Source organism: Eptatretus burgeri, chromosome 11 (genome assembly GCF_056783735.1).
Source record: "Eptatretus burgeri isolate ZD-2024b chromosome 11, Ebu_testis_v1, whole genome shotgun sequence".
Lineage (NCBI taxonomy): Eukaryota > Metazoa > Chordata > Myxini > Myxiniformes > Myxinidae > Eptatretus > Eptatretus burgeri.
In genome coordinates, this window is record NC_140971.1 from 71,132,256 (window position 1) to 71,144,030 (window position 11,775).

Below are 11,775 nucleotides of genomic sequence, written 5' to 3' on the forward strand. Positions count from 1 at the left end.
AGAAATAAGTAATTTGATCGAATGTGAAGCATTTGAGAACTGGTCATGTCTTGTTTGTCAAAGCATAACAATGAAGATGGACACCTTCTTCTTCATAAATGTGAAATTTGCACACTGGTTTTGCAGAAGCTGCAAGGTTTCCACTCTGGAAGCAGTCAAAACTACTAACAACAGCAAGAAAATAGTTGATCATGTGACCAGCAAGGTGGAGGATTTGGGCAAATTAGTTGGCAAAATCATGTCAGAAGCTATGAAGAGAATGATCGACGATGGAATGCATCAAATGAGAAGATGTATGCTGAAGTGACAAGTCGGAACGTATATGTTGTCTTCGCTAAACAAAACCATCAATCCTCTACGCATAGCCATAAACCAGGTGACCTAGATCATGGAACAAACACATCTTCTGAGTGTTGTTACCATGGTAACCCCTGAAAGACCTGGTGGTGAGAGAGAAAAAATGGACACCAAAGGAAGAAAGAACTCATCAAACCTCGGCAAGTCTCTTGCTGTCTAGCAGAAGCCCAGGATGCCAGAAGACAGGAGAGTTCATCCATAAAATGGTGTGGAGAAAGATAACAGGAGAAAGCAGTCTGGCCAGAAAGTTTTGTACTGTACTGCTGATTAATTGATGAATATACCACTGTCGTTACAAGTCTGTATTGACAGTCACCTCCTCCACCGAAGGAAGACGCAGGTCATGTTTTCACCCCTATCTGTCTGTCTGTCTTTTTGTCTATGAGCACAATATCTCAAGGTTGCGTGTGTGACAAAGCCGAATTGATTAGATTTTGGTGAAGATCTGGATTCGGATCCAAGATCCGAGAATTTTTAAAGTCATTCTTCACCATTGAGTCATTGGGCTAAAAACGATACATCATACGATATCTCAGAGTTGTGGACGGATTCGGATGAAATTTGGTGGACAAGTTGGGTGTGTGACAAGGACAAATTGATTTGGTTTTGGTTCAGGTTCAGATCTCGATCCAGATATGATAATTTTTCATTTTTTAAAGTGATTCTTCACCATTGAGAAGTAGGGGCAAAAATAATATACAGCATATCTCAAAAAAGTTGTGGACGAGTTGTGACAAAACGTAGTGGATGAGTTGAGTAGGTCATAAAAACAAGCCGATTAGATTTTGGTTGGGATCCGGATCCAGATCCTGTCCATCATTGGTATACAAAATGTAAACTGTTCAGCTTGGTCGAGGCATGTGCTCTACCGAGTGCCGTTCTAGTTTCATCATGTCATCATGTCATCAATTCCACATCTGGTATCTCGACTGTCCACCATTGTGGATATGAACGATCCGGAGGCAAGACTTCATCCGTCAAGCGAAAATAACCTCTTGTTCTATCAACAATGGTGAAATGCTGTGCTGTTATGGGCGGCTGTACAAAAACAGGCGGGAAGGACCCAGTTTCGTTCTTTTGTCTGCCGGGGTTTCAACCAACCAGGGAGAAAAGACATTTGAATTGTCTGATAAAAGACGTCAGATTTGGTTGTCCCTAATCGGCTGAGATGAAATCCCCCTACCTCATATCGATACAGACATACAGTACTTGCATGTGTGTTCCATCCATTTCATGAAACGTGATTACATATTTATGCATTATTTCATGTTAATTTCCTCACACTTGCCTCTGAACTGTCTTGCCTGGGTTTGAATCCCAACCCAGCTATAAACTACTATCCCGGTGATTCATAGGCAGGGTGATTCATTAATGTGTGTGCCATCCCTCGGATGGACGTTAAACGGATGTCCAGTCTGCCAGCATTCGTTGGTGGATGTTAAAGATCCCACGATGCCTTTGGCGAAGAGTAGGCAAGCTATTGCTGGCACCCTGAACAAAGTGACATCACCAGATTGTATCACAAACGAGTCATGTCTTCAATTTAATCAATTCGGTAAAGATAGACATAAATCTCATCCATATACAGGATCTTATTTTTAAATGTCAGAATTTTGCATCTGCAAAACATCAATACTTACATGCACTCACTCACAAGTCAATTTCCCCACTCTTACTGCGAAAACATCAAGCCAGTCAAGCTACAATTTACAATTTGTAACTACAAGGTGGTGCAGTATACTCATTCGCTGTGTGTTCACAAAATTAATTGATCATGCACACAGTTACATCCCGAATGCATCCAGAAATGAGCCGATTGTATGCCTCCAGTCCTTTGTACAATTTGAATTCCTCTTAGGTATAAGTTTACAGAACAGAAAGTTTACAATGTCTGGATACGTGACACTTGCCCACTTCTTGATAGCACCAGACCACTCGGTTTTGTCAATATTGTCAAGATTAGATTATTCACCTTGTCCTGGAATATATTGTTACGGCTGTGGAAATTCGCAAACCACCATTCAGGTCCCGTAGGTGAGATATCTCTAAGTACATGTGTAGTTAGCCCCAAACCCGTTGTTTAGAGGGAATTTACGTGATTCATTCGGGCTGCGACGCTTTGAGATAGCCATTTTTCTGTTCTATCTTTATTTTGAACCAACCACGTCTCAACCGCCATCATACATCAACCACCAACCACAACGCCGCTTCACAACAACCACGCCATCCTCACCACTCCACCAGCAACCGTCAACATCTCCACGAACACAAAAGGGGAACAACAACAACTCCCACCCCAGTTTCTCTGGTAAACAAGAATGATGGTTGGAACAACAACTTCCACCCCGGTTTCTCTGGTAAACAAGAATGACGGTTGGAAACTCAACTCCTGCCCCGATTTCTCTGGTGGAATGTTCCCACCCACGTGCCGCGAAGGGAGGGGCGGGGGTTCCGGGGAAATAAAAGGGTGCACGGAGGCGCCACTAGAAGAAGTCAGGTCAGAGGAGGTCAGGTCAGGGCGGTCGGTGAGAGTGTCAGTATCAGTCGGCGGTTCGTGGTCTTCTGCCCGTCTGGGTCTTGGAGAAGCGGTCCGTAGAGCGACCCGCTCGTTGGAGCTTGCAGTCGGTGGAGAGTCCGGACGTCGCGGAGGGGACGCGGACTGGAGGTGCCGCTCTGCCAGCTGTGTCGCGCGGACCTGCGTGTTCGTACAAGGAGCGCCGGAGAGAGCTCACCCACCATCGCACCGTAAGGGTGCAGGTAACCTGCAAGGGTCTCATGGGACTCGTTCGGTCTGCCAAGTCCCACGCCATAAAGGCCCACGGGCCCCGTCTGCCCCCTTGTCTTTGAGGGTGGCCTTTTCTTTTGTTTTTTTGTATGGATCTTGTGGCGCCGTGTCTTGTAAAGTAAAACTGTATAAGTGTTGCCGTGTGTTCGCGTATTCGGTTAGATCTGCATTGTTGTTTTTGTTTTAAATTGATATGTGTGCTCTTCGTGTGTCGTGTAAATAAAGTGCATGATGTTGAATTGTTCCCCGTTTCGCTGCATCCTTTCCTTCGTTTGAATATCCATCTTGCTTCACGTAAAGGGTTTGTAGTGGGCTTAATACGCCCGATAATTAATCGGAACCGTCGAGGCCGACGATAACACCGCTCGGTTATCCCAACAGCACGGAACGGACCGCTTAAGCGGCCCGTGTCCGGAGTCGACCTGCGGCGAGGTGCGATCGCCCGGTCTACCATCCGCGTGGGTACTTAGGTAGGTCGAGTTTGGCGAACAACCCTATCCCACGCGGGTGGCCGATTGGCACGATCGTGGTGAGGCCGAAAGGCCTACCCGTGACTAGCTCCCGGCGTTAGTCCTAGAGGGTCACGACAGAATTGTCCGTCCGGTGGGCGACGTGCCGCGATTCGAGTCACGTGGCCGATCGCACGCCGGCGGGCGCGAATTCGCAACAATATATATATATATATATATATATATATATATATATATATATATATATATATATATATATATATGCATATATCTTCTTCTTCTTTCGGCTGCTCCCGTTCGGGGTCGCCACAGCGGATCATCCATTATGATCCGCATAATGATTTGGCACAGGTTTTACGCCGGATGCCCTTCCTGACGTAACCCTGGTCGCCTCTTACGATACAGGGATATGGTACACCTATTCTAACCGGGGCATATATATATATATATATATATATATATATATATATATATATATATATATATATATATATATATATATACACACGGTTGTGGGGTAGATGGAAGAATTTAATAGGGAACATAGCATTGTGTGGAGTTGCTTGGTCCGTGGACGTGTCGGAGGCATCTCGATGTAACTAAGTAGGGAACCTGTGAACTTAAGTGTTTCATGTCACCACACGAGGGGGTGGTATCGTGCAAATTAGCTAGGGTTTAAGATATAGAGAATAAATTAAGAATAAGCTTCCCCAGTATGTTATCACCCCTCCGTGATTTTTTTCCCTATGTTTTTATATTTCAAGATCGGCAATAAAGGTGGGGAACACGTTCCTAAAGCAAACATGCCGAGCAGGCAGAAAGCCCCGCCTTCAAAGAGTGATAACAGGTGAAGACCTGCTCCCGAAGGAGGATTGATGGGCATGAAGTCAGAAGCTATCCGAGCAGGCAGAAGCCCTGCCTTCCTGGGTTTCATGCGAGCAGGCCACAACTCGGAGGCGGAGGATATATGCGTGATCGAGAGGAAGGTCAGGCTGGCGCATTTTGAGAGCCATCAGCCTCAGTAGGCTGGCACATTTTGGAGAGCCATGATCAAAGAGGAAGGTTGGCTTGCGCATTTTGGAAAGCCTCGATCAAAGATGAAAGGGGTTGTGGATTCTGGAGAGGTGAGAGCAGAGGGTGAGCACATGCTGAGGACGACACGACCCTTGTATTCGTGTTGAGGCGATTTGGCTCGCTTGGTGAAGGAAGACGCTGGCCTTTGGTTCTTGGTTGGGTCGGTGAGGATGATCGGCACTCGAAGCCATTGCACTGTCTGAGCTTTGGTGTGGAGTGCTGTTCGCAGATTGCCAGGCATGCATTTGTCCTGCTATGAGAGAAGCAACATTTTGTTGCGCGTGTCTGCACGTGTGAATAGAAGTGCCTCGATTCCAAGATCCACAGGGACCAGCTCTGCACCAAGCTAAATTCAAGAATAGTTGAAAGGAAGGGTTTTCTCTTTATTTTGTTTCCCCATTGTCTGTATTTGAGTCTGTGAGAGAGGTGTCTCGATTTTAGGATTTATTTACTTTATTATCATAACCTTTTGAATTATTGTCCTTTGTAAATATTTCTTAATTTCCATTAAATGTATTCCTTTTAAGAAGCTGTATTCATGTATTTATAGTGGGATTTGAGTATAAATCCACCCTGTGCTGTGCTCCTCCACGCCTCTGCCATTGCCTCATTCCCTTCCAGCACACGTGATAATCACCGAGGATCAATATGTCCGCATCCTATTAATAAGGAACCACTCGGCCGTCCGGGGCTGGCAATGTTAACCGCCCGTCACCACAATTTGGGCCGGGGGGTTAACTTGGGGCGGCCACCCCCGTGACTATAGATATATATTTTTTTCTCTCTCTCAACTTTGGCCAAGGTATTTGCATAGTTTGAAGCCAATTTAGAAGTCATCATCACGCAATTAACAAAAATATATCAATGATCATTTTTGTATGTTCTTTTGTTTGTTTCTATTCACCTCCAAAATTGCGGTGGATCAGCGAAGTACGTAATCAAAAACTACCAATAGGAGAAAAGAACCCAGGCTTCATTAACCCCAAAAATATGTCAACAAAAGCATTAACAACATATATTGGGTTCGCTGGTTATGATGTCCTCACGAAGATTGAGTCAGCTAATGCCAGCCATGGGGTTGCCTTATATATCAAGACAACCCTCCAAGCTACAGAGGAGAAGCTGACTTCACAGTAAGAAGTACAGTCATTCTCACTACCTTTGGCAAGAAGATACTTGTTGGATGCATATATAGGAGCCCTTCCAAGTTCCTGCAGTACAGATAACTCGGAAGCATTATGTGAACAAGTATATAATTAATTACATTGAAATAAAATAATGATATTAAAGGTCGTATAAAAAAACTCCGATAGTTTAGCACCGTTTATGCAGTCTTATACACCACCTTATTTATCACGTTACATTAGTTATTCGTGCTTGTTGTTTGTGTCCTTTATGATGTGCTTAAAAACAGTAATTTTCCTGTTTGGAATGATTTTTGGCCCTTTGTCCCTCCACCCCTTTGTTGGGTCAGATTTCCATTGGCTTTGGTTCGGTTGCATGTTACTCACAATGAAGGACCCCAAAAAAAATCGAATCATATGTTGAATGAAAATTATTAGCAATCAGCAGAGCCGACCTGTCGCTTCGCTGACGGACCAATTAGTCATCCTGTTTGCCAAAAATTTTGAGTGAGAAGGAAAGGAAGACAAATTTACCCATGCATCGAGTGCTTTAACCCCTCACCCCACCCCCTCCCCGTTATGATGTCCTACTCCCTCCACTTTGCCCCTAGTTCGTCCTGATATCCCTTCCCGCAAGAAATGTTTCACACACAATGACAGGCTTTGACAGGCCCATCCGTTTTTTTTTGGGGGGGGGGGTTGGGGGGAAGGGAAGGGAAAGGAAAAAAGGATAAGTTTACCCGTGCAGAGTGCTTTAACCTCAGCATTGCCGAGATAAAAAGGGAAACTGTAATACCCCCTGCCACGGTGCCACCACCACCAGGTGGCGCTACACAGTACGCATTTACAGAGAATTTATGCCCCCTCCTTTGCCCCCCACACCCCCGCACGAAGCAGCAGCCACATAGCCTATTTTATCCCCCACACGAAGTTGTATTTGTACCCCGAGTTTGGAGTTTGTAACTTAAAAGATGTGGCTGTGCATTAGGAACAAAAAAGATAGACAGCCAGAGAGAGAGACATAGACATATATATATATATATATGTATATATATATATATATATATATATATATATATATATATATATATATATATATATATATATATATTGTTGCGGATCTGGGGTGGCGGGAATCTGACCCGGTCCTTGGTGCCACCCTCGCCACCACCGTCTCCGGGAGTCTATAACGCCGGCCGGCTCGGCACAGGCCTCGGGTCACGCGTCTTTAATCGCGATACCAACGTAATCCTGTACCTTACCAGTTGGGGAGATAGAACTCCGAGTTACAGACTGGCTTTGTCAGTGACCGAGCGGAGTCGACCAGTCTGTAACCATTTTGGTCTTGTATGCTAATCGAACGGATCGTTCCTCGACGCGACACGCATTAATCCATAGCGGCAACTTCATCAGAATTAACCACATTTATTGGGGACATCAGGGATCACAACACAAGCAATAAACACGACAGTGGTTTTATTAACAATCAACCCGTTCTTAACTAGGGAAACACGGCTAAAAGGTTTCGAGGGGATTACTACGAAATATGCCTTATACAACACGTGCAAACAAACATGCATGCAGGACAAGACAGAGTACTTGGTGATGGCTCATGGACGAGAGGACCGTGTCCAAAAAGCACGAAGGTCGCTCGTAAAAACCAGCGGGTTTCGACGGGTTCGAACTCCCGCTCGAACATGCCGCACAGCAAGAAATGGTGGCGCAGCACTCCAGCTCGCGCCCAAGTCACCGCGTGCACGGTTCTCCTCAGCGCGTTCTGGCTCCACGCCACGTCGACGATGCAAGATCGCCGATCTCTCTCCAGGGTTCGGCACACGAATCCCGGCCTGGCCTGTTCTCCATACAAGGTCCCAGTCGAGGTCCGAGTTCCACAGGCGGATCACAACGTGTCGAGCCGTGAGGTGAGCAAGGACCGTCAGACGCTCCGGCGTATCCTCTCCGGCCTTCTCGCCTCGAAGCCTGACTCCTGCTTCGTCCCCTCAGTTCCTCTCTCGGTCAAATCACCGACGTGCAGGTCGGTTCAGCGTCTCTCCCGGCAGACCCAACACGTTCGCTCGCCTCGAAGCGACTCCGAGCATGCCTCGAGAACCCGGCCGTTCCTCACACACAGCACTCCTTTCGTCCCCTTTTCTTTTCTCCTTCGAGTCGTGAGGTGAATCGATGTGCAGGTTCCGCTTTCTCTGCCGGCCGATTCACCACTGCCTTTTTCTTTTCTCTCTCGCCTCGACACACGTCTGTCTCGGCGACTCCCTGACCAAAAGCTCCTCCCCTCACGTCACTTCCTGTCCAGGCCACACCCCTCACTCAAGGCCACTCCTCCCAGCCGACTGGGAGGGGCCTATTCCGGAATGAGGAAGGAATAATAGCGATCTGTCGTTTCACTCGTTTCACCACCATAGCACGAACACAAAAACAGTCTGTTCCACCTCCCGACACACACATATCGTCCCTTATACCACACAACCTATCTATACATGAATTTAATGGGGGAACTGAGGTAATTCTATATTTATTATTCCCGTAAGGGCCATTTCCGTAACAATATGTTTAATCAAGCCCATCAGCACACATGTTATGTGCCTCCCCAAAAAAATATCATTACATAATTTTTGAACAGCCACATATTGTGGTTGAACAATCTGTGACATTGTGACGAATCAGCTCGTGCTCAAATTAGCGTGGTGGAGGCGAACATGGATGAGGGGTGTCGGGGTAATCTTGTAATTGCGCATGAACATTTGTGTTTCCTAATCGTGCTGTTCATCGTGTAAAAGTACTTTAAATGCACGTTTTCCAATCGGCACGTTAGCGGATTTTTCTGCAGGTTGTGACACAATGTGGCCATTCTTTATAGTTCATGAAACTTTCAGTCTTTTTTTTTTCTTTCTTTTTCTTTTATGATATAATTCACATATAATTCAGCAAGTTGTCACACAATATGTGCAATTGAATAAACCATTTCATTTACTCATTCACTCACGGTTGAAGACCCTCATTGGACCGCGCTTGGAATATCTGAACTATTTATGAAATATGCGGAAAAGGGTAGAGGAAGAGTAGCTCGGTGTAGTTGTTTAAAATTAATTTAGACAAACACTGGTGGGGATTTGACCTTCGTGGATGTGCATAATTAAGTTTGCCTGAAGCAGAGACCTGGAACCACAGGAAACGACCTCAAATCCTGCACCATAACGATGATGATGATATAGATTAGAGTGAGCAAATGAAGTTTTCTCACCCCATTAACTCTCCTGAACCCAACCCCCTCCCCCCAACTCTCTCTCTCTCTCTCTCTCTCTCTCTCTCTCTCTCTCTCTCTCTCTCTCTCTCTCTCTCTCTCTCTCTCTCTCTCTCTCTCTCTCTCTCTCTCTCTCTCTCTCTCTCTCTCTCTCTCTCTCTCTCCTTCATTGCCTTTCTTGTGTTCAACTGTGGCTCCACTACCCCTTTGACTTTGTCAGTATGCTGCCTTATTACCTGCACCACCAACGGTGGATGGAGGTTATGTTTCCACCCCTGTCTGTCTGACTGTGAACAGAATATCTCAAAAAGTTGTGGACAGATTCGGACAAAACGTGGTGGACAGGTTGGGTGTGTGACAAGAAAGAATTGATTCGATTTTGGTAAATATCTGGATCCAAGAATTTTTATTTATTTTATAAGAGATGGTGCTAAAAACGATAAACACACACATGACAGAAGTAAATAGACACTATGATTTTAAACGTTTTTATTCAATGAACATTTGAAGTATATTTGATCCATTTTAATACGTACACTAGTATTTTGTAGACTTGCCATTTGCAGATTTCAATGCTTTTACTCTTTCAGACATTGAACTAACGAGTTCTGAAATTTTTTCCTATGTGGGATTTCTGCCCAGGCTTCACAGAAAAGGCTAAGGAATTCATCCCATGATGTCAGTTTCCTGGACTTTTTCCGCACGATCCAATATGGCCTCGAGGTGTTCAATGGGATTCATGTCAGGAGACCGACTTGGCCATGGAAGTGGCTTGATCCCATTTCTGTCCTGCCATTCTTTTGTCTTTTCTGCAGTGTGGCATGGAGCTCCATCTTCCATGAACAGTGTTGTTTTTGACCATCTGACCAGTGGAGAAGATAGGGAGAAGTCCATCCTCAAGGATAGAAATGTATATCATGGAGTTGATGTTGCCAACACACTCCACAAGCTCTGACCGACCAGCACTCCAGATTTCTCCCCACACCATCAATGAAAAACCACCGTGTTTGACAGTTGGCTGCAATCGGTTCAAAGAAAACTCTTGACTGGGAAGTCTCCAGACCCATACGCGTCCACAGTCAGAAAATTGAGCAAATTGGGACTCATCTGAAAAAATGACAGTTTGCCACAACTCCAAGGGTTTGTTGGCCATCTCGTCAGCCCACTTCATTGTCCTTTGAATGTTAGCTGGTCTAAGAAGAGGTTTTCTCCTAGGTGCTCTCCCATAGTAGTCCAGTTGATGAAGGTTCCGCACGGCAGTTCTTGAGCTAACTTGGACCTCCTCTGCAACATCCGTTGCCTTGCAACAGGGAGTTTTCTCAATGGACTGCTTGACAGCTCGAAGACACCTTTCTGAGGGCCCAGATCGACCTGAACGGTAAGCTGTGGATTCCTTGCCTTCGCTGCTGAATTGCACAATCACCCCATTGACCGTAGAAAGTGGAATGCCAACGTTCTGAGCGATCTGACGCTGGCTGATTCCACCTTCCAAATGGCCAACAATTTGTTTTCTTTGAAAATCGGAAAGTTTGTGTGCTCCCTGGGTTTGAGGCATAGCTAAAAAAAATCACTGAGTAAAACTGCGTTATACAGATTAAATGAACTAGTGCGTGCCCGTACGTGCGTGGCCGTGTCCTGTCATTGGTTTGGTAAATAAATGGCCATAACTTGGGAAACAGCTGAAACGGATGAAGAAGAACGATATCAAACCTTAAAAAGGCACATACTCAGGTCCCCAGCGTCAATTGTGACGTCATATGAAACGAAGAAGAATTGTGACGTCAATTGTGATGTCAATTTTGACGTCATAGCACCGTGTCCTGTCATTGGTTTGGTAAATAAATGGCCATAACTTGGGAACCACTTGTCCGATTGATATAAAACCTTGAAAAGGCACATCCACAGGGCCCCGGCAATATACCTCGCAAGTTTCAATTCGACCGGACCAGCGGTTGTCGAGAAACAGCGGTCACAGACAGACAGACACACAGAGATTGCTGGAATTATAGATAGATAAATTTAAGGTGTCTATTTACTTCTGTCATGTCTCTACACAGTGAGAGATGGGGCTCAAATGATATACAGTATAGCACGATATTTTAATAAGTTGTGGATGGATTCGGACGACACAAGGCGGAGGAGTTGGGTAAGCGACAAGAACAAGGCAATTCGATTTTTGGTTCAGGTCCGAATCCGGTGGAATTCATGCAAGACGTAAACTAATCAGTCTGGCGAAGGTGTGCGCTCCACCGAGTGCCGGTCTCGTCACCCACGGTCACCTCACTCTTCTGAGAACGAAGACGCATGATTTCAAAAAAAAAAAGATAAGTACATAAAGGTTGGCTGTCGAGGGTGGAAGGCAAGAATGGAGGGAAAGAACGAAAAGGAAAGGATGGAGTGAGTGAAAGGCACATATACACGTAAAGAACGGAGAAAGATACCACAGGGACAGCACAGTACCTTGGAACAGCATCCAAAAGGAACGGGGGGTGATGATCGCGTGGATATGTAAGAGTTTACTTCAAACGAAGCATGTCGAGTGGAGAAAAACGTATGATGTCCACTTTTATTGTCGAGGATGGAGAAAGGACAGACCTAGTAAGAATGAACACGATGGAGGAAGAGACTATCGAACCAATAATGTCGGTGGAAAGACTCATTGAATGAAGAATGCAGAACTGTGGTTGTTTCCATGGTAACGGAACG

The 11,775-nt window shown here is 45.4% G+C and overlaps 1 protein-coding gene across 12 annotated transcripts in view; it reads right to left on the reverse strand.

The window, feature by feature from the left end:
• The window catches only part of LOC147017337 (F-box only protein 16-like), a 35,612-nt gene extending 23,843 nt beyond the window's left edge, over nucleotides 1–11,769 (reverse strand). For 5 of the 12 annotated variants that reach the window (XR_015049448.1, XM_085846914.1, XM_085846908.1 and 2 more), the window contains exon 1: nucleotides 11,530–11,768. Coding sequence is in view for 8 of the 12 variants with exons in the window: in XM_085846914.1 (XP_085703040.1) it covers nucleotides 11,530–11,542 (13 nt within the window). In the remaining 4 variants the exon portion in view is untranslated. Of the gene's footprint in view, nucleotides 1–11,529 lie in introns of all 12 variants that reach the window. The other 7 variants (XR_015049451.1, XR_015049449.1, XR_015049450.1 and 4 more) reach the window with 3 other exon arrangements.
• Nucleotides 11,770–11,775: the final 6 nt, after the last annotated feature.